Source organism: Microtus oregoni, unplaced genomic scaffold (assembly GCF_018167655.1).
Source record: "Microtus oregoni isolate MIOR12 unplaced genomic scaffold, Mior012 000011F_ref0000422, whole genome shotgun sequence".
Classification (NCBI taxonomy): domain Eukaryota; kingdom Metazoa; phylum Chordata; class Mammalia; order Rodentia; family Cricetidae; genus Microtus; species Microtus oregoni.
Genome location: NW_024543070.1, coordinates 52011693 through 52034784, shown reverse-complemented (window position 1 = coordinate 52034784; position 23092 = coordinate 52011693). Strand labels below are relative to the sequence as shown.

At 50.4% G+C, this 23092-nt stretch overlaps 1 protein-coding gene across 4 annotated transcripts in view; it reads left to right on the top strand.

Annotated features, from left to right (window-relative positions):
* Hrh2 (histamine receptor H2) overlaps window positions 1-22372 on the top strand; it is a 39359-nt gene extending 16987 nt beyond the window's left edge. For 2 of the 4 annotated variants that reach the window (XM_041659658.1, XM_041659657.1), the window contains exons 2-3: window positions 5686-7201; window positions 21588-22372. In XM_041659658.1, coding sequence (XP_041515592.1) covers window positions 6129-7201; window positions 21588-21780 — 1266 coding nt within the window. In that variant the 5' untranslated portion in view covers window positions 5686-6128 and the 3' untranslated portion in view covers window positions 21781-22372. Of the gene's footprint in view, window positions 1-5685; window positions 7206-15425; window positions 15571-21587 lie in introns of those variants that run through there. The other 2 variants (XR_005974976.1, XM_041659660.1) reach the window with 2 other exon arrangements.
* The last annotated feature ends 720 nt before the right edge of the window (window positions 22373-23092 follow it).

The window sequence follows — 23092 nt, the reverse complement described above, 5'->3', positions numbered from 1 at the left end:
CCACCCCTCTCGTTCTGACACACACACCCTCACACATTCACTTACTCTGATACACACACTAAACGTACACACTCAGAGCTGCCCCCACCCCAGGGCTGGTTCCTCTGAGTCTCCTTACCTCTCTCAACCTTTATTGTCCACCCCTTGCTGTTCTGAGTTCCTGGAGAGCTGGGACCTGCCATGTCATTTCCATCTGTGTCCCTGGCCCCTGCCTCGTTCTTCTGCATATGACGCTAAGTCCCAAGTCTCAGCTCAAGACGAACCTCCATGTCAGCATTTCCTGGCAGCCCCAAGAGGGCAGAGAGCACTCTTGAGAAGGCCTGACCTCATTTCAGCCACGACCCTCTAAGCCCAAGTCACCTTGCCAGTCACCATATGAGGTGGCTGCTCTGAGGCCTAGGTGACTCTGTTCTTCCACAAAGAATGAAAGTCATGGTGCTTCAGTAGCTACCTGCTTGCTGCATCCACTTAGGGCTGCTTCTTAGGAGTTGGTTCTGGGGCACTTCTAACCCTCTCCGCCCGGGGTACGTGGGACACTGAAGTAAATGGGCTGCCCTCTGGAGACCCAGTGACATCAGTGTCTGATCACCTATGGTGATGGCTAGGGGCATCATCAGTGCCTGCTCATGCAAACCCGTCAGGGACCTCTGATGGGTGCAGGAAAACAAGGCCCAGGAGTCCTGCTCCTGCCTTCCCAGTTCAGGCATCCTCTACCACTCTCCCTGTCCCCTGCTAGAAGTTTCCCACGCATCGTAGGTTAAAGAACACCATCTCTTACCTCAAGCTCTTTGGGGGTCTGCTCTCCATGTGGGATCTGCTTGCTCCCCATTTTCACTGCCACCTCCTTTCCGTCTTCCATGGCTCTCTCCACTCTCCCCTGTAGGGTACTTGATACAATTGCTATTAAATCAGCAAGTCTAGCACAGCTTCCATGGTTCATCCCTGCGCCACACCCCGGCCTCCATGTCTGTTGTGCTTGCAGCTCTGTCCCAAGAGCCCAGCCCAGGGTCTGCACCTGGATGGCTTTCAGGAAATGGATGGCGCATGCGTGCTGTCGGATGGCGCATGTGTGCTGTTGGGCCCTGATGAAGGTGCGGTTTGGCGTGGTGTGCACCCTGGTGCAATGCCGTTTGGCATGGGATGTGCTCAGGGTTTCAGTTTCCTTATGCTCACCATTTTGGTACCCACCAACTGAAGAAGGAAGTAGTCATTCTGGGACACCTTTGTCCCTCTGAAGAGAGCACATCAGAAACAGAACTCACATCCATCAGGGTCAGAGTCCCTGACTTCGGCACGCCTCTATTTCCCAGAATGCTTTTCTAGAATGAGAATCAGCCCACTTACGTCCCAGGAAGAATGCCCAGTGACCTCCATGTTCCTTAAGTGATGCTGGAGATACACACCATTGAGCCTTAACTGACCCCCACCCCACCCCCACTCTCTGGCTGCCTGTAGCCAAGCCTGGCATCCCACAAGGTCATGTTGGTGGTGAAAGCACATGTTTCACAGAAGGGAAAACTCTACTTACCACAGAGGGCATAGCACCAAGCCGAATTTCATCCAATAGGACTGGTCCAGCCTGTCCCCCAGCCCATGCTTTCCTAGTCATTTTTTTCTAGATTAGTAGCAATGAGATAGAAGCTGGGGCATCAGACCAACCTAGATTTACCCCCCGCTACTTTCCAGACATAGTGAAATGGTGTTCCGGACATCACCCCAATTCAGTTCCTGAGGAGACAGTACAGACAGTAAATTACCCCAGAGTGCCCCAGGAGGAACATTTATTTTTCACAAGGCCATGAAAACTCAGAACTCTGAACAAAAAGCATTAGCTATGGACAGGTAAGGAAAAATGAGGGGTTTGGAGGATGGAAAAACTACCTCCAAGAACCAGGAGATGACGGGAGACAAGCCTTGGAAGAAGAGTAAGAACATCCAGGACAAGAAAGGGCTGGAGGGCATGCCAGGCAGCAGAAACAACACCTGCAGTGGCTCAGGGTCAGAGGGGCCCTGGCATGTTCCAGAAGCAGGAAAAAGTGAATCCTGCCACAGCTGTGATCCTCAGAATGCTGGGAGGCACAATGGGTGTTCAGCAGGCAGGAACTGACATTGACAGTAGGAGATTGGGCCAGATCACAGAGTGTGTTGAATACCCAGCCAAAGGCAGGTCATGGGAACCGGCCAGAGCAGACCTCCCCACGCAGAGCCCAGCATAGCTGGGTGGGTGTAACAGGTACCCAAGAGATGCAATGGGGTCCCAGCCTATGGTTGCTTCTGAGCGCTGCTTATGTGGGCCACCTGGGATGAAAGGCATACAATGAGTTTGTTAACAAGGTGGCAGTGGTTGGGGACACCTGTGGGTAAAATCGGAAGCTTTCCTTTGTGTACTGGAGACGTGCTCTGCATGGGTACATTCAGGAAGCCTCTCTTTCAAATGTGTTAAGGCAATTATGAGGAACCTTTGAAAGGTGATATATAAATGCACAGCTGAAGTATTTGTGGGCAACCCATGAGATGGCAAAGGAAATGGCTGGTGAATAACAAACACATCTTTCTCACACACAGACAGAGGTAGAGTCAAACTGCTTGAATTTGTATCAAAGATAAGATATCATGCATACTATTTTTTTTCAATTTTACACAACTGCTTTGGAATATTCAATATAAAACAAACATATTTCACCTGTCCATTCAGGCATAGTCACCAGGCCCAATGAGCCTCAATGATGAGCATTCAGGTGGGGAAATGACCTATAAACACTTCACACTGTACACACTTCTCTTCATATGAGCAATGAGAAAGGATGTGGATGGGTGGGTGGATGGATGAATGGATGGGTGGGTGGATGGATGGATGGATGGATGGATGGGTAGGTAGATGGATGGATGGATGGATGGATGGATGGATGGATGGATAGGTGGATGGATGGATAGGTGGATGGATGGGTGGGTGGGTAAATGGATGGATGGGTGGATGGGTAGACGGACGGATGAATGGATAAATGGATGGATGGTTGGATGGGAGGGTGTATGGATGGATGTTTGGGTGGGTGGATGTATGGATAAATGTATGTATGGATGGATGGATGCATGGATGGGTAGGTGGATGGATGGTGAGATCCAATTGGCAAGGCCAATTGAAATCTAATCAGAGAATGGGCACTAAGGATGAACCACAGGCACTTGAACTATGGATGTTAATCAGCTTTCCACACTGTGACAAAAACCTGAGGTAAACAAGAAAATAAGGTTTATTGGAGCTTGTAACTCTAGAGGTTTAAGTTCATGGTCTTGACCCCGTGGCTTTGGGCTTGTGGCAACAAAGCACATCGTGGCAGAAAGTGCATGGCAGAGGGATCTGTTTACCTCACAGCAGCCAGGAAGCAAAGACGGAGACAGGAGGGGTTCAAGGCCCCATAACCCCTTCAGTCCTTCATTAGCTTATCCTCATGACCCCACTTCCTCCCTGCAGGCCCTGCCTTCTAAACCTTCTACCACCTCTAGCAGTACCACAGGCTGGTGACCAAGCCTTTGGAGGCCACTTATCCAAACTATAGCACTGAATTTGAGTCTAGGCTCTGCCAGTACTCAGAGAAACTACATCACTTGGTTCTTTGTCATGGTTGAATGGAGACGATCTCTCATTCCGGGGGCTGCCATTAGGATTCGAGGATGTTTATCTACTATGAGCAACATCACTCAGGCCAGGCCTGGTACACAGTGCAGAGTCATCACAGTGTACGATCTATCACCCTCTTCACAGTCCCCATATATGAACAGGAAGACAGTGAAGTGGATCCTGGGAAGACTAACAAAGAAAGAATAACAACTGGTCACCTGTCCTTCCCTGGCGCCTGGAACATTCCAGCATGTTCTAAGTCCCCAGAGAAGAGATTGTTTGAAGAAAACTAGAGGGGAGGAGAGAAGGAGGAAGGGAGGAAAGGAGAGAGGGAGGGAAGAAGAGGGAGGGAAGGATGGGATTTCTAATTATATTGAGAGCTGTTTCACCCAGCTTTGAAGAGTCTCCCAAATATTAACTTGAATATCAGCCCAATGCCAAAATGCCTACAGCCAGCTGTCAAGGAATTGGAGAGAAAATTATTATCAGAAATAGGGAGTCTCAAAAAAAAAAAAAGTCTATCCTTTTTGCTTCCCCTCCAAAGTTAATTAAGTGTGGTGGTAAGACCCGAGCTGTTTGGTCTCTTCATGTAATGAAGGGCTCCTCCAGAAATAATAGCCAGAGGATCAGCTCACAGGGCTGAGAGCTCGGCTCACAGGGCTGAGAGGCTGAGGCAGCTGGAGCAGCAGAGGATGTCGGGAACCCTGCTCCAGCACAGCCATTCCGACCAGAGGAGGCATTTGTATTCAGACTGCAGAGAGCTCCAGGCAAGAGCTGGAGAGGAGAGGCAGGATTTATTATGTCCCTTGGTGATCCGCTTGCTTCCAAGAGGGTTCCTCTGGCTGTCATTTAGATTTCCACAGTCTCAATCCTTAGGAAAGCCTGCTAGCTGCTCTCCCAAAACAAAACAAAACAAAAAAGAGGGGCTTGTGTAAAAGGGGTCGCCATGAAACAAGACCTGACCTTGTCTCTCATCAACTGGAAGCACAGGCTGTCACCACTGGAAGGGATGTGTGGAGGTGACCTGGTATCTGGGTGTTGTGAGTAAAGCTATTGACTGAGTAGTCTTTGTGGGAGGGGGGAGTAGGAGGGAAGGAGAAGGGAGAGGGGGAAGGAGAGAGGGAGGGAGGGGAGAAGGGAGGAAAGCAAAATGGAGAGCAGAGAACACACTGAAATGCCTGAGAAGGTGGTAGAGTGGTAGGAAAACCACTTCCAGCCACACCGTGAACTGTTAGAGCCTTTAGGGTCAAGTGATCTGTGTGCTGGCTGACCTGGAAGTGGAAGAGTATACACTGCTAAATACAAACCAGGAAGACTTGGGCATGAGTGTTGAACACTGAGCAAGGATGGAGTGGACAGATCATGGAGACAGCAGACGATGCTATGTCTAGCCCTCTGCCTGCTTTTGCACAGGAGACAGGATGCTTTGAAATCACTTGGGGTGGAGAAATCAAGATGATGTTGTTGCAGATGAAAGCAGCATGAAATTCACAGTTCCTTGTCCATCACAAAGCTTGACTGGACCACAGTCCACGCCTTCTTTGGCACATGGTCCTCTGCGGCTGCTCTTTTGCTGCAGTGGCAGAGGCGTCAATTCAGCAGACATCCTGCAGGCTGGGCAAAGAAAAGAATACAAGCTGCCTGGTTCTTCCTCCGAAAACATTACTGGTCCCCAGTTTAGAGTGCTCACCACACTTAATAAGAGTAAGTTTAAGCCATTACTTTATCCACTCAATGTATCATTTCATTGACAGATAACAAAGGCTGCTGGTGGAGCCAAGCACTAGCAGCCAGCTGGGAGCGAATGAGAGCAGTCCTATCCTAGAACCCCCCCCCCCTTTCATTTATTTTCTCCCCAGGGTATTCTAGCCCTTACATCCTGGTACCCTTCACCACCCCATCACATGCCCTGACCAGCTTGGTCCTTCCTAAGGAAGGGTACCTGGAAGAGTCTCATGCCTCCTAGTTTCTCACCAGGTGATGAAGTCTAGAAAGATTCACCTTGGAACTGGCCTTGTTGCTGGTCTAATGATGAAGGGCTAAACACTCAATCTTTGCATTTTCAGCTCCTGTGACCCCAGAGCGGGCAACTGATAGTCCTCAGTCTTAGGCCATGGATGGAAGCGGGCCCCAGTCATGCAGAAGGACATGACAGCCTATGTGTATGAGCCCTTGCACCTAAAGCAAAAGCCACCTCAAGACACAGCCATCAGCGCCTCAGTCTCCATGAGGATCCTAGAAGGTAGACACATACTACAGACCTGGAAGGAAGGTGATGTGGAAGACCAGCTGAGGACTGGGCTTTGAGCCTTGAAGACCCTGTCTTACTTATTCTTATGCCCTGTACTGCACAAGGAACAGCTTGATCTATTCCCACAACATTAGGCTAGTCACTAGACCCTCCCCAACCTTCCTTTGGCTTGGCCAGGAACCCAAAGCCCAGTGGTAGGAGCTGGAAGAGAAGTAACCAAGGCCCAGGGTGAGTGTCAAAGCTACAGGGCGCCCCAGAATGGAGCCCAATGGCACTATCCATTCCTGTTGCTTAGACTCTACTGTATGGAAAGTCACCATCAGTTTGATCCTCACCACCCTCATTCTCATCACCATTGCTGGCAATGTGGTCGTCTGCCTGGCTGTCAGCCTAAACCGTCGGCTCCGCAGTCTGACCAATTGCTTCATTGTGTCCTTGGCGGCTACTGACCTGCTGCTTGGCCTCCTGGTGCTGCCCTTCTCTGCCATTTACCAGCTCTCTTTCAAGTGGACCTTTGGCCGGGTCTTCTGCAGCATCTACACCAGCCTGGATGTGATGCTCTGCACAGCCTCCATCCTCAACCTCTTCATGATCAGCTTGGACCGCTACTGTGCTGTCACAGACCCACTGAGGTACCCCGTGCTGGTCACTCCAGTTCGTGTTGCCATTTCTTTGGTCTTCATTTGGGTCATTTCCATCACCCTATCCTTCCTGTCTATTCACCTGGGGTGGAACAGCAGAAACGAGACCAGGGGAGACAATGACACCTCCAAGTGCAAAGTGCAGGTCAACGAGGTGTACGGGCTGGTGGACGGGCTGGTCACCTTCTACCTGCCTCTTCTCATCATGTGTGTCACCTACTACAGAATCTTTAAGATCGCCAGGGAGCAGGCCAAAAGGATCAATCACATTGGCTCTTGGAAGGCAGCCACCATCAGAGAGCACAAAGCCACTGTGACGTTGGCTGCGGTCATGGGAGCGTTCATTATCTGCTGGTTTCCCTACTTCACGACGTTTGTTTATCGTGGGCTGAGAGGTGATGATGCCATCAATGAGGTGGTTGAAGGCATCGTTCTGTGGCTAGGCTACGCCAATTCAGCCCTGAACCCTATCCTGTACGCTGCTTTCAACAGAGACTTCCGCATGGCTTACCAACAGCTCTTCTGCTGCAAGCTTGCCAGCCACAACCCCTACAAATCCTCCCTGAGGCTGAACAGTTCTCTGCTGTCCAGGAACCAAAGCCGAGAAGTCAGATGGCAGGAGGAGAAGCCCCTGAAGCTCCAAGTGTGGAGTAGGAAAGAAATCACACCTCCCCAAGGAACCCCAGACAGGTAAACCTTTGTGTGGGTTGGAGGTGCCGGGAGACACCTCACCCTCTGTGTGGGTGGCGCTGAGACCATTCCGTGAGCATTTTACAGAAATCATCTCTCATCCTCCAATGGCTCTCTTAGGTAGAACCTCTACCTTCAGTTTTAGAAGGCCACATTAAAGGTACCGGAGATCTTATCAAAGGCCACAGAGCTGGGACCTGGACAATGTGCTACTCACCCCAGAGCTCAGAGGCCCTTCTTTCTAACTAAATTGCCTTTCCACTCAGGTGACCTAAGTAGAAGGCCCAACTCTGCCACTTAGGCTTTGTGGGTGGTCAGTTAAAAACCCTCAGAGGAACACCCAAAAGCCATGCGCAAATCAGCTCTTCCTTGAGGAGTGTTCAAGTTAGTAGGGGATGAAAACGGCAGAGGTCAGAAGGTGGGGCCTCAGTGGAAACTAAAGTGTGGGCCTTGTGTGTGGAGCGTGGAGAAAGACAGACACGAGGACTAAGGCAGGCTTTGGAAAGACGGGTGTGGTTAGCAGAGCTGAGCCTTGGACAGAAGGCCGTGCCAGCCCCTTTGATGTGGGCAAGAGAGTGAGCCTGTAGATGTGTAAGAAGGAAGTTGCATTAACCCATGGATGCGGGGAGAGAGAACAGCAAAGTCTTGTAGGCTACTTAAAAAACAAAAAGCCTGCAGAACATTGGGTATCCAGAGTGCAAGTGATAGCCGGGACAGGGCGCGGGAGCACAGCAACAAAATTCCACCTCTGAGAGGTGTTCAAGCTGGGAAGAGAAAAGAATCAAAATGAAATTTCAGTAAATTCCCTGGGGACAAAGTTACGGCAGGGTACTGAGGGAATCCATGGCACTGTCCTGGGAGGCACTCAATAAGGTCTCTGTGTACAGAGCCCTGTGGCACCGTCCTGGGACACACTCAGAAAGCTCACGTGTGCAGGCTCCATGGCAGTGCCCTGGGACACACTGAGGTCATTTGCTGTATGCAAAGCCAGCTCCTCCATGAGTCATGAACAGAGGATTGAAAAACACCAAACAGACAAGTTGCTCCTTAATGTGGCTTTTCTCTCTCTTTCCCCAGACCATACCTCTGCCCCTACAGGGCTGGTCTGTGGAACAGACCCATTCGTTCATTCATTAGTTCATTCATTCATTCACAAGCCCCTGTGAGAGGTTCTGAGTTCCGAGGATCAACTGTGAGGGTTGAACTGCCTCATTACATACCTGGCCTTCATCCCTTCTGTCCTCACAGGTGTCACCCCCTCCTAGGTGTGGAGGGTCCTCCCATAGATGTCACACCTGTCCCCCTCCCCTCTGTATCATTGAAAATCCCATTGCCCCTGCTCCCTCCCCTCTGTATCATTGAAAATCCCATTGTCCCTGCTCCCTCCCCTCTGTATCATTGAAAATCCCATTGCCCCTGCTCCCTCCCCTCTGTATCATTGAAAATCCCATTGCCCCTGCTCCCTCCCCTCTGTATCATTGAAAATCCCATTGCCCCTGCTCCCTCCCCTCTGTATCATTGAAAATCCCATTGCCCCTGCTCCTGAACTCGTGCTCCAGTGTCAATCCTGTCATCTGGGCCTCCGGACTCCCCCTCTCAAGTCCACCCCCCACGCCAGCCCAAGGTCACCCTGCACGTGGAGACTCCCTTGTCCCAGCCTGATAGGTAAAATGCTCCTCTCAGGCACGTCATTCTCCCTCTTCCATTCAGGAGGCCACAGAGCTGATTTAGTTCGTAGTGGAGGAAAAACAAAGATGCAGGGTTACAGACTAGACAGAAGAAAGTCGCCACTGTTTGGCTAGTGTATCACCTTGAATCCATCATCCCTGCTCGCTCTTTAGCTAATATTCACCTGTTGACCCTGTTCCTTAAACATTCTCTCAGTACATGCTTGGCAGGAATGGCTGGGTCACACCGGGCTCCCTCCACTTGCTCTCTATAGAAGCCAAAGGAGGGCAACCGATGCCCTGGAGCTAGCTATAGACAGTTGTGGGGCCACCTGACACGGATGTTGGGAATCAGCCTAGGTTTTCTGCAAGAGCAGCACACTCTCTAGACAGCTCTCTGACTCCTAATCTCCACTTCACAGAAGGGCAACTGAGGCTCAGAGTCCAGCAGGTTCCCCCAAGCAACACCAGCTGGGAGTTCCTAGCTGCTCCGCTAATGAGTACTTTCTGGACGCTGGGCATCTGGCAGGTCTGGATGTCCACATTTTCTTCTGTCCCCAGAGTCACCCTGGGGAAAGCCAAGGACAGTTAAGAGGCGGTGCTTGCCTGTGGCAGTGAGTCCAGAGCTCAGGTCCTAGAGAGCTCAATTGTCGTCTGTCTTCAGCCTCTAGGAACGCAGACAGGCTTGGGGGAGGGGAGCAGAGGAGCCCCCACACTTTAGAATTGCAACAGACTAAGAACAGACAGCCGCTGGTTTTCTCTGCTCTGCCTGAGTGACTGTGACCTTGAGCATCCCTCAGGAAGGTCAGCTCCCTGCTTTCCTGCTGACTGGCAGTTTGTCCTTTCTGTCTGAGGGCAGGAACAGAACTTACCCAGCGCCTTTAACTCTACTCCTGAAGAAGACCGACCTAGATTATCCTGAGTGAAGCCGGTGGAGACCTCAGGAGAGAGGTTAGCAAAGCTGGCTGCTCCTACTTTCTCTGTGCCCGGGTAGCCAGCTCCCAGTTTGAGGCTCTGTCTGCCCCTTCCTCTGCCCTGCTGTGGGAGCACCTCACCCGCCTGACTGCATCACTACAAGTGAGCTTTTACCAAGTGTTTGCCAAGGTCTTTGTTAGCTGCCTGAGCTGTCGGTACATAGCAGTGAACAGAACACAGACCCCATTCTCAGGTGAGCACTACTTCTCACAGAGCGGTCCCGAGCCACTAGCAACTGCCCAGAGACAAGCCGACCGGCGGCAGGCTACCGCTGCTTCAAATATGGTAGAACTAAGATTCCCATCCATGCCTGTCTGTCCTCCAAGCCTGGCCTCTGGCCACCAACACACACCTGGACTTGAACCTGCCTCTGCTTTTGACAAATACCCCAGACGCAGTCCTGTAGACACTGGAAGGGGAAGCTGAGGCATTGGAAGGCTTTGACCTATCTGTAAGGCAGAGCAGGTGGAGAGGCTGGACCCTTTGGGTCTTATCCCCTCACTCGCTTGCTCCCATAATCTCTGGGGAGATAAGACTCTCAGGCGGGCACCTAGCCTATCAGTACCTCTGAGTGTGCACTTCCTCATTCCAGCAGAGCCCCTGCATTTCTGCTCCTGACTCGACAATGACCAGGTGCCTCAAGGGCTGGAGTATGAACCAGGTGCCTTCTCCTTCACCTTTCAACACTCCCCTTGCCAGGGAGCCAGAGTGTCATCCAGTTCCTGAGTCTGCCTTCCTTACCTCCAAAACCACACAAGACCTTTCTAAAAATGTCTTGCTAATGGTCCAACCCTTCTGTTGGGAATGGAAGTCAAGGCTTACCCAGCCACCAGAGCGTTGTACTGCTTGGAACCTCCAGTTGCACTGATCCCTGAGGCTAGGCCCTGCCCCTGTCACTCATTGCTGGATTCCCCAACAGCCAGCCTGTGCCTGGCATGCTGGCAGATGTCCAGATAAATTATTGTCCTAGGTCTATGCAAACCCTGAGAAGATATGAATGTTAGTTACTTCACTGTAGACATCAGGAAACCAGCCTCAAAGAGGGTAGTGTGAGAGCCTAGGAAAACTCAAAGAGAGCTTGTTCCCTTTTCTTATACATCAGGTCATAGGGGGCCCTCCCTCGAGCCTTGACACCAGGGCCAGATCTCACAGCAGCATCCAGGCCCATCTCTGAGTCATAAAGCCTCAGACGGGAAGCTTTTCCAGAGCCACCCACCCCCACCAGCTCCCATAGGTGACCCTGGAAGAGAGAAGGCACATGACAGTAGCAGAACATGCATCTCTAGCCAGGATAGCCTTCCATAGAGCCAAGCACAGCGTGACCTTACTATGGGGTGGGGTTGCTTGGTTTCCTGTAAGTTCATTCTCTGGAGATGGGCCACAAGATCTGTGGACATGCCAGAGCGTCATGTCTGACAGACACTTCCCCACAGGGGCTGTTACTAAGAGGAGTTTTGTGCATCGCCCTAAACTTGTTAGCTGGTTCAAGAGCCCAAATGCATTTATTTCCATCTTCTGACTCTCCAACAAGGCCTAGATTTTTGGCATGTTGATTTCATCATTTCTTAACGGCCCCTCCTCAAATATTAAAAGACAGTGACGCCCTCTGTCCCTGGGGTCCTGTTGGCTGCCTTGTATAGGTCAGGTCTCCCTCTCTGCCCTGATGTCAGCTGCTGCAGGTCAGGTAGGCTCAGTGTGAGTCATGGTGCCTCTACTTGCTGGTCGGTGACAATCTGAGGTCCACTTTCCAGTCTATAAAGTGGTCACAAGTCTCACTGTCTTTTAAAGGTGCAGGCCCTTAGCATCCCTGGCATGTGGCATGTGTGTGAACAAAGGGGATTCTTTACTTCATCATCCATGTCTTCCTCTTCCCTGTCTACATCTCATCGTTTCATCTTTCTTTCACATTTTCTCCCTCTCAGTCCAGAGACTGTCAACCCACCCATTCAAAGTGCACACACTAGTGTTTTCCAGAACCTTCACAGAAGAGTGTGGCCAATGTCATAGCCAATTTTGGAGCACTTATCTTCCCCCAAGGGAACCCTATTCCCTACTGTTGTCACCTCCCAGTTCCCACAGCCCATTCCTGCATCCTCTAACTCAAAGGAAGTGCCCTGTCTATGTAGCTTTCCTGATCCTGGATATTTTGTGCCCGGTTTCTTTCATTTAACAAGATATTTCAAAAAAATTCACTTTTCCTGTGTCTGGTCTTCCTTTATCCATTCTTTTTGTCTTTGCTTTCCTCTCTTTCCTTCCTTCTTAAGGCCCATTCATCTTTCACCAGGAACGGTGATGGAGGCACAGGGAAGTTCTGTGGGTCTTTGGACACAGATAGCTCTCCATGGGCTCAGCTGAAGACCCAGTGTAAGGTTATGTCTGGGACCTAACTGGCTCAGATCCTACCCTTCTCTTTTCACCCCTCCAGGTGGCCTCAAATGCCTAGATACTACAAACCTGCTCCGTGAGCAGACAGCCATGACCACAGATAACCACGGCCACAGACAGCCACAGCCACAGGCAGCATGGCCACAGAAAGCCATAGCTTTATCTTCTTTCTCTGGAAATAGTGTGGGATATGGGATCCCCTTCTATCCTCAGTGGAAGTCAAGGGAAAGAGAATAAAAAGAGAAGTAGGGATCCCCGTCACAGTCTCAAAAGTCCAGAGGATAAATTAGAGCCCCAGAAGGAAACAGTGCATCCAAGGATGGGTGCCTTTGGAGCCAGATGGAGGTTGAACCCGCTTCACCTTCTTCCCGGGACTATTCCTCTCCTCTGGTCTCTCTCCAAGGCAAGTCAGCAGGTGCTGCCTTCCTAGGGCCTTGAGGGGGAGGAAAGAGCCACAGCATTGCTGCCTTTACACCCTTAAGATAAAAGACTTCACCCAGCTGAGAAGACAGGAAAAAACCCAAAGGCCCTTTCCCTGTGGGACCCAGCTCCTGGCAGCAAGCAGCTTGGGAGCACAAAGGAAGCGCCCCTTCCCTTTCCCCCCTCCCAGCCACCTGATGCCCTGGGCTAAACCAGGTTACAGACCTTCCCAGACCCACAGGAGACATCCCAGCAGGAAGCAGATGGGAAAAGCTTCTCTTCAGAGTGTCAGGCTCTGTATCTAAAATTGTAACAGGAAGAAAAGATCCTATTCCTTGTGTCTTTGAGGTACTGTGTCTAGTTCAGATGCACAAATTCTTACTGCCATCAGGGAATCCCCCCCCCCCCCGCCGTTCAGCACAGTGTCACCCTGCTCAGCTTCTCAACCTAGGAATGGCAGGCTGTGCCATACAGATGAGGTCCATGGGAGGCCGGGATAGCCCAGAGCGTGTAAGTACAGACCGTGACATCTGTGCCGTCTATCTCCTAACAGTGAGTTTCTCGGATCATGTCAGTTGCTAAATAACACACACCTGTGCTCAGTCTGCCACCGTAGCTGAAAGGCAGCCGTGAACAAGTAAATGCATGAAGGTGGCTGTGTCCCAGTAAAGTATTGTTTATGGGCACTAAAATGTCAGTTGCATAACATTTTCATGGGTCATGAAGGGCTGCTTTACATTTTGATAGCCTTTTTTTTTTTTATTAGAACAAGCAGTAGGTAATATTGGATCCATGGACTGTAATTCACCAATGCTGGTACAGGGGTAAGATCTGAATACTAATTCCCAGCCACACTCTGTCTGGGACTTTACGTATATGCTTTGCCCTCTCTAAGCCCCAGTTTGCCCATCTGAAAAAAATGGGAATTAAAATCATCTTCCTAAAAGGGTCAGGAGGAGGCTTCTCACCAGTTCACACACATTGCCTGGCACAGCTATGCTCGAACCTGGAAAGCAGGAGATTTTATTCCCCAGTGGCAAAAGTTTGGGGCTTCAGTGGATTTGTCTTGGGCCAATCCTGGATTACTCAGATTGGCTCCTGAACCTCTTGTCCTTTCTTCATCTGAAAGCTGGGAACTCGGATTAGTCACGGGGGACTCTTCCAACAATAACTACATATAAATGCTTAACGAGGGAGTGAAATTATGCCCACAACCCCAACTGTGATGTGTCAAGAATCTCTGGCAGCAGCCAGAGGAATATGGTTTTCATACTAATGAGTCACTTAGCGTGTGGAAGAGAATGCAACAAAATTTGTTCTTGTCAGGATGAGCTACAGGATGAGCAGGGCAGGTGAGGGCATTGGCAGGCACCAGCAAGCTCTGCAGCAAGCTCTCCAGCCTTCGGAACAGGCAGCCTGGCTTCTTGGTGGTTCTGTCTTTACTATAGGGGTGTCTGCTGGCTGCGACCCTGAAAAGCACGCATCCTTCTCTGAGACTCAATTTCCTCACCTGTAAAAGAGCTGGTCTGCCCCTGCAGAGACAGCAGGGAACCCCGGTTGGGGTGACACTGGTATTTATGTAACGCAGAGCTGTTTGCAGCAGAGTGTTGGGAGCCAGGGAGGGTGTCTACATCTGCGAATTCCCTGACAGGGAGGATGATGTCTTCCCTGCCTAGAGATAAGGAGTGAATGGGGGCCCTGTAGCAAGTGCTGAAGAGTGAGTGGCAGGTATTGATTGCCACATGAGCATCAGTAGGTCTTCTTGTCCTGTATGTGACCCACGCAAAGCTGCAGGAGACAGAGCGAACTGCCTTACAGCCCACGTAAGACAGTCCTGTGTTGGAGAACCACCCACATGCCGTCACCACCCACTGACTGGAATTCAAGATAGGTGTCAGGGAAGTCCCTGACTCTATTACTTTCAATTCATCCCAGATGAAAGGCAAAAACAGACTAGAGACAAGTCCACCCAGGCCCAGCCAGTTAAGACGATGAATTTAACTGGGGTGACAGGAGTGTGCGCAATTCAGACGGCCGCAGCCTGGGAAGCCGCCCCCAGCTTGAATGAGACCTCTCAGACACTACCCCACTGCAGCTCCCTGTGCAATCTGCAGGTGGCTGCACCACCCAAGGGTCTCCTTCTCCAAAGAGACTGTTCACTGCTGTATAAGCTCGAGAGGAAAGTCGCTTGTAAGTCTTATGACTCCTGGGCCACCTTCCCCCTCTTGTGGGGAATGTTAATTTTTGTTTAAGTAGAATCTACAGCTGAAAGTCAGAGAATCATCATTCTTCCTGCCACGGACTCCTGAAGTAACGACTCTGCACCGCCTTCCTCTCCCTGTCCAGGGGCACACGGGGTCCCCAAGTCACAGCGGAAAGATGGAAAGATGAGTCTTGTGCCCTGCCCCTGTGAGGGTTAGCCTCTAGCTAGCAACTTGTATATTCTCTCTCTCTCTCTCTCTCTCTCTCTCTCTCTCTCTCTCTCTCTCTCCTAGCTGCTGGTGTTTGCTCTGATTCATCGAGTCTTTGATTCACCGATTCCCACTTTTGCCAGTTTCACACCTAATCCCCACCCATGAAGTTGACCATCTGAGGCCCGTGGAAGCTGTCTCTCAGGGGCAGCCAGCTGACCTGGGCTTTACTTCCTTTCTCTAAAATGCCCCAGTCTGTAAAGTACGCTGATGGTGTTCGGCACCTCCCTCTGGGTACAGGGCTAAGACTATCAGCACAAGCCTGGGTACCCCCTGGGGTAAGAGTCTTCCTCTTGTTCTGCACAGGGAGCAGGCAGACCCTGAGTTCACAGATGAAGGAAAACTTTAAGTTTCCAGTGTCAGACACCTCTGTCCCATCCATCTGTGACCCCAGTGACTCTGGATGCTGAAGGCGGTCACCACAGGACTCACCCTACCTCCAGCCTCTGGGGTAAGTTTCCCAGGCTGTCTGGGCCCCTCTAGACCCGCCCTGTGCCACATCTATGCAGGCACAAGTAGGATGTCTAGCCTGGATCACAGCTGGCCAGCTGCCAAGCTCTTCTGGGCACTATCAAGAATCAGCCCTATCCGCAGGCCCTGGTATCTGTTTGCTGTCGTAAGCAACTCCACGACAAGTACCATCAAACAGAGAACACCCAGGTTTCTTTCAGACTGTCCTAGAAACTGAATTTCTAGAAACAGAGGTCCACTCAGAGGGAAGGGATATTTTAGGCCTTTTGTTCCACTTTCTTGGTCTTCGGGACAGGCTATGTGGCCTTCCCTGACGCTAGCCACATCTGAAGGTATCACTTCCTCAAAGCCGTGTCAGCAGCAGAATCCTGGAAGTGTTGCATGGATGTGTGGTCAGCTGACCAGAGCAGAGGGTAAAGCCCAAACAGGAAGAAAGATTGCTGGCCTATAAAGATGTCAGTGGGAACAGAGGAAGGAGAAATAATTCTCTGAGGGAGCTGAGGAGGAGCCATGTGAAGGAAAACCCCTGTGCTAAACTCAAGACTCTAAACACAGTAGGGTCTAGAACAAAGAGACCAGCATGGACATGCAGGCGCTGGACCCAGGCTTTAGAGTCCCAGAGCTGGTCAAATGGCAGGCTTTGCCGAGCTCCAGGTTCCCTATTGATGAAACGGGCAGGCTACTTTGTCTGCCTCCTCAGGGTGAAGTGAAATGACACAAGGAAGTAAACTTCCAGAATTGCATCGGATACACCCCACTAGACACCTGGCTAACCACTAAGCCTTTAGCACATGGACCTTTAGGGGACAGTGAAGATGCAGACAACAGAGGGGCAAGTTCCCTTCCCCCATGCTCTGAGGTGCTCACAAACCCCACGCAGAGTCCTGGGGAAGGGCCAGTCTATTACCACAGGGAACTTGCCTGGGGTAGTGTGGCCAGTGGGCTGTGCCAGGAAAGACAATTCACAACACCCCTCTGCTCCAGTGCCGTCAGCCGCCCCCGTGCCTGTAGGTCACACCTCAGGCAGAACCATCCTGTTGTGGCAAAAGGATGCCTTTCTGCCCCCTCTGCATCTCCGGGTCCTCCTCCAGCCCCACGCCCCCACACCCCCAAACATTTGGGGGTGCTGCTGCATTCCTTGTACCAGGAGAAAACACAATGCCCCGTACTTCTCCCACCTAAGAGCAAGTAAAGGCTTCTGTTTCACACAACTCATGCCCGGCCTGCTTCTCACTCACAGGCACACACTCCCAGGCTCTGGACGCGCACATTTGTGTGTGTGCACACCCAGCCACACAGGAATGCACACTCTGAAGCTCGTGCCCTCTTCCTTGCTGCTCACTCGAAGGTCCACGTGTTGTTCTCGGTCTATACCTTAGCTGTCAATCAGTGTGTGCTGTCACTCAAAATCCCTGGTGGATGGTTACTGAGCCCAAACCATCTTGTCTCTTGGGCAGTCTCTGAGGACCATCCTATCACGCATGTAGTCTGCTTCCTAGGGAGCAACGCGTCGTCATAGGAAAGGGGTGTGCTTTGGGGTCAGATGACATGGCTCACACTGGTCTCTGATGAGAGGACTTGGGGCATCTCCCCCTACCTGGAGCCTCAGTTTCATGATCTGTGAAAACTCAACGCCACCTTGCAAAGCCTGCCACTGTGGTAGTGAGGCAGAAAAACAGCGCAGCGACCAGCTACCGACTCGGGCCGTGCTGCTTCTTGTCAATCGCTTCTGTGGGTTTTTAAGTCACATTATCTTTATTTTATTTGTGTGTGTTTGTGTGCATGTGTACATGTGTGTGTGCACCATGGCATACACGTGGAAGTCAGAGGACAACCTGTGGGAGCTTGTTCTCTCCTTCTACCACGTGGGTCCCAGAGTTCAAACCCAAGCATTGGTCAAACAGAACACAGGAACCCTGCTTCTGGTTCTTCCATTGTCACGCAAGGACATAGCTATCGCTCAGATGTCTGCTGAAATGGCAGAATGAACGAGGCAAGAATAAAATGTCAGCTGCAGAGCAAAGCAATCATAAAACATGATAGCATCTACATAAAAAAATGTAGGCAGAACAAAACAAAAATACTTGCTGAAGCGAATCAGGTACTGGTGAAGTTAGAGTTCTTAATTTAAACATTCTTTAAACCATAGAGATGTACTTTAAGTCGAATCCGTTTGGGTGGTTGATTATTTCATTCAAAAATATAAAATAACTGAATTCTGTAGCAGCAAGATTTTCTGGATAAGGGTGCGAGAGCAGCACTCCACAACACACATATACACACGCACACACACATAGGCACACATGCACACACATATACACACGCACACATACATAGGCACACATGCACACACACATATACACACGCGCACACACACATAGGCGCACACACACACACATATACACACGCACACACACATAGGCACACACGCACACACACATAGGCACACATGCACACACATGTGCATACACACATCTCAGCTGCCACTGTCTGCTAGGGTTCCTGCTGACAAGGCTGTTGCAGAAAGGTGGGAGAGGTGAAGTAGACAGCATGCAGACGAGGACTGACTGCCAGAGTTACCCAGATGGGGCTCCCCTACACCGCCTGTCTAAGACTGACTGAAACATTCATGTGTCATTTCACATACATGAACACCCACACTGACACTACACAATGAATGGATGATGAACAGTCAGGATGGCCCAGAGAGTCGAGGCGCTTGCTGCCAAGCCTGATGATCTGAGTTCGATCCCTGGGTCCCACGCTGTAGAAGGAGGGACCAACTGTTACACATTGTCCCCTGACTTCCACATAAGCAGTATGGCATGTGCAACAATACACACACGAATAAATACACGTGATTGTTTGTTCAAACATAAAAGGAAAGGAAAATCTGGCACATGCTGTTATGACACTCTTAGCTTAGTGTGGGAGACAGGGAAGCAATGCAGTGGCGAGCTCAGGGGAACAAGTGCAGAAACAAGAAGTGAGTAATTCTGGGAGACCTCAGAGACAGATGTACAAAGGGGACAACTGGACAGCCTTGAGGCAGGAGTAGAAGAAACAAAGGGCTGGGGACAGCATTCAGTGGCCCTGGGTTCCGGCCCCATCACCATGAAGGTGGATAAGAAATGAAGGACATGTCAAGTGTTAGGAAAACATATGCAGAGTTACAGACACAAGACAGGTAGTCCGTGGTTCTGTCTGGCCATCTGGCCTGCAGACAGCAGATGGCAATGGAAGAGGGCCCTCTGCTGGGGTCCTGGGGTGTTGCTGTTACTATTATCACAGAGGGAACTCTAGGGTCTGGAGTGGAAGTGGGGGGAGGCATCTCATGAGGGAGTGTTGATGCTGGGTTCTGACCCCTGGTGGCTGAATATATCCTAACGCCTTCAGTGTGAAAGTTTCTGATTCAAATAACATTTATTTGGGAGATATTCTCAGCCTGGACACGTATGCACCAGTAGCGCAAGTTCAGTGTAAAGGGACGGATTTTGGGTGGTAACTGACTCACAGACCGTGAGGTCAAGGGTAGCTTGAGCACGGCTAGAACCAATGTTGAAGGTCACTGCCCACAGGCTTCATTCTCACCCTCTCCCCACATGACCTGCAGCGGGCCCAAGCTCCTACCCCACTGCCAGTTCAGACCCAACAGAAAAGCGGCTCCCACCCCACTGCTCCAGTGAAAACCTTCAGGGTTAAGTTTCCTTGTTGAATTAGGTCTTGGTTCTAGTGCCTTGAAACCCATCGCCATAAACCCGGTGAAGAAGCCAAAGCAACGGGGAGGAGGTCAGCTCACCTCTTCCACGTGGGCAGGAGTAGGGATCTCAGGGAAGAGCTAAAGTGCGGTTTCCAGGATGAGACAATGAAAAGGTGGAAGGGCAGGCGCCACAATGACACCCCCCCCCCCCGTCCTCTCTTAGAGCCCAGCTAGCGTTCTTTTGTTCCATATGTTGGGGCTCAAAACAGAAACGTGCCACAGGGCTATGAAGGGGTTGAGCATGGAAAGCCTTCTAGTGAGTGTCTCTACAAATACAGGGTGGCGTCTGCACACAACAAGGACAACATATAAACTTATAGAAGGAAAACATGGGATACTTTGATGACGTTGAGATGTCAAGGATTTCATAAGCAAACCCCAAAGGGAAAATAGATCAATGTGGCTATTAAAATTAAGAACTCTCGCTGCACAAGCATGCAGACCTGAGTTCGAATCCTCAGAACCACATTAAGAAGCCAGGCATGGTCACAGGTGCTTGCAATCCCAGCATTGAGGGGTGGAGACAAGCGGACCTCCAGAGTTTCCAGCCAGCCTCCCCAAAAGGCTGCACTTCAGATTCAGTGAGAGCCCTCTCTCCGGGTAATGAGGCAAGAATAAAATGTCAGCTGCAGATCAAAGCAATCATAAAACATGATAGCATCTACATAAAAAAATGTAGGCAGAACAAAACAGAAATACTTGCTGAAGCGAATCAAGTGCTGGTGAAGTTGGAGTTCTTAAGTTAAACATTCCTTAAACCATTATAGATGTACTTTAAGTCGAATCCGTTTGGATGGTTGATGTATTTCATTCAAAAATACATAATAACTGAATTCTGTAGCAGCAAGATTTGCTGGAGGATTTATTTGAGCTGTTTGTCTTTGGTTGCCTCTACCTTTGACATTTTACTGTGAATATGTAATGTCTCCCGAGCATGGTTACCTGGGTAATTAATTACTGACTCCACGAGGACAATGGCTAGTTACCCTCAGTGTGAGGGAGCTTCTCAAGTAATTTCAGCAATAAGTGCTTCCTCGGAGCCACCAGAATATTCTTCCAAGGGCAGTTACCTCCCTGCTAGCTTGACCAAATATGTACATTGCTCACATGGTTGCAATACCCTCTAGAATGCGACAGGCGTGACCCGGCAGTCTGGTTAGAGGTACAGTGTGCTGGGAGAGAGAGTCAGGGTCACCTGGAGGTTCCTAGCAGTGGCTCAGAGTGTGCCACGCATCAAAGGAAGCTGGGAACCAGCTGTGTCTTTGTTCCAAGAGCCTTGCAAAGCCAGGCGGCTACAGCGTCCACCACCATTGAGTGACAGGCAGAAGTGTGTAGGGAGGCGCAATGTTCTTCCCCCTCCTCTGTATGGAAGGAGGCGTAGAGAGCTTGGTTACCCCCACTGGATGGCAGCGAAACTTTGAGAGCCCTGGGCTCCATCCCCAGCACTGCAAGAATTTTGGAAAAGACACAAACACAGCTAGCACACATTACATGGGCCCTACTCATAATGCATTCATTCAGGTGTTTTTTATAACACTGGGTTCTTGCCAGAGTTGGGGAATGTAACGATGAGGAGCCCCATGTGAGATTCAGAGGCTCAGAACTGACCTTGTCTACACACATGCAGAAGCAGAGCCGGGATTTGAAGGCAAGGCTCCCGAGAGCTCCTCCTTGTTGCTGCCCATGCATGGCTCTAGGCAGGGAAGAGAATCCCTGCCACCCCACACTACTTATTCCAGGTCCAGGCAGAGTGGACGCAGAGCAGACAGCCTCATTCCTGGTCCCGTGGACTTGTCTCATTGGCTAACCTGCTCTACATTGCTTTCTGATGCTTTGGATTCTTCCAAAGCTATAACTAAAAGCAACTTGGGGAGAAGAGGGTTCATTTTAGCTCACAGGTGACATGGTGGAAAGCCAAGGCTTTCCTTATAACTCAAGACAGGAGCTTCAAGCAGAAATCGGCAAAGGACAGCTGCTAAATGGCTTGCTCATTCTGGCTTGTTCCGCTAGCTTTTTAATAAAGCCCATGCCCTCCTGCCTAGAAATGACACCACCCACAGTGGGCTGTATCTTCTTACAGCAATTAGTAATCAAGAAAAATCCCCCACAGACTTGCTCACAGGCCAATCTGATGGAGGCATTTTCTCATTGAGGGTTCCTCCTCCCATGTGTGCCACATTGGTAACCAAGGTGGCCAGTGATTCCACCCCAGCTCTAACCTGTGCTTGTGTCTGCAGGAGACCAGTGCTGTCCTGCAACACCTGCTCCAATAACCTTCTAAGCTGCTGTAAGAGCCTATGGGGGCTTCGTTTTCTCCGGCAACACCCAGAAGGCGCCCCAGAGGAACAGTCGGGAGAGCTACAATCTGAGAAGGCAGAAAGGATACCATCACAAGAAGAAATGAGGGCACTGCCCTGTGAGGTTGTCTAGACTCTGCCCAGGACACCAAGATCCTGGCCCTATCACCTGGACCTCCCTTCTGGAGCCTCTATGGACCAAGCCCTCAAACCACTGAGGACAAACTTCAGCCTGAGCCTGGGACATCACAGAACACACAGACCAGTTTCCCTGTGAGTGGATTCCAGACAGGTGCTTGGGCTCTTCTAGGCTGAATTCCTTGGGTTCAGAGCTCACACTGGTGCTGGCTCTAGGAGACATGAGCAAAAAGCAGGACAGATGTACACACATGCATGTATGGATGTGTTTCTGTAGAAAACACGCACATCTGCTGAGCAGAGCAAAGGATGTTGCTATAGAGCACTGGCCTCACTAAGTGCTAAGTATTTTGCCTACATGGATTCTCATCACGTTTATATATGTGATTAGGACCAGCAACACTGGCCAGACTTTACAGAGCTAGAAATTAAGAGTCAGAGAAGTGTGGAATGTACCTCAGGCCACTCAGCTAGAAAACGTGCCTGGGATAGAGGTACTCAGAAAGTACTTGGTGAGTGGGTAGATGTGTGGAAAAATGGATGGATGGATGGATGGATGGATGATGGGTAGATAGATGGATGATAGGTGAATGGGTGAATGATGGATGAAGAGTGGATGGATGAAGGGTGGATGATGAAGGATGGATGGATGGATGGATGGATGGATGACAGATGGATGAGAGATGGTGGGTAGATGGATAAATGATGGGTGGATGGATGGATGGATGGATGGATGGATGACAGATGGATGAGAGATGATGGGTAGATGGATAAATGATGGGTGAATGGATGGATGGATGACGGATGAGAGATGATGGGTAGATGGATGAATGATGGGTGGATAAATGATGTTTTTGAAACAACACTACACTGCCACTCAAAAGAGTAGTCAAGATAGTCCCTCAACTCAGCTAACCCTCCTCTAGCAAATCTTAGGCCTCCAGGAAGCCCTCCATGATGAAATACAGCCATTGATGGTGCTTGTTATGACCAAAAAGAGGTGTGCAGAGGACTTGCAGGGCAAAGTGTGTCTATTGCGTCCAGAAGGACAGGCAGAAGTCAGGAAAATGCAAAGGGTACAAATGTGTGGGCTGACCCAGTGCTGCCTTCTGCTGGCCACATGACCTGGACGTACTCTCTGCCACTCTGGGCTGCTCTTTACTCCTCTGTACAAATGGAAAAGCTAACCTTTCTGTAGTTAGAGATGTACTGAAGAGACTCAAGGAGGTGGAGTTGGTAAGCGTTCCAAAGAGATGAGGATGTTTATGGGTTTCTCTCCCCTAGCGCTTCCTTGACCTCTCCTGATA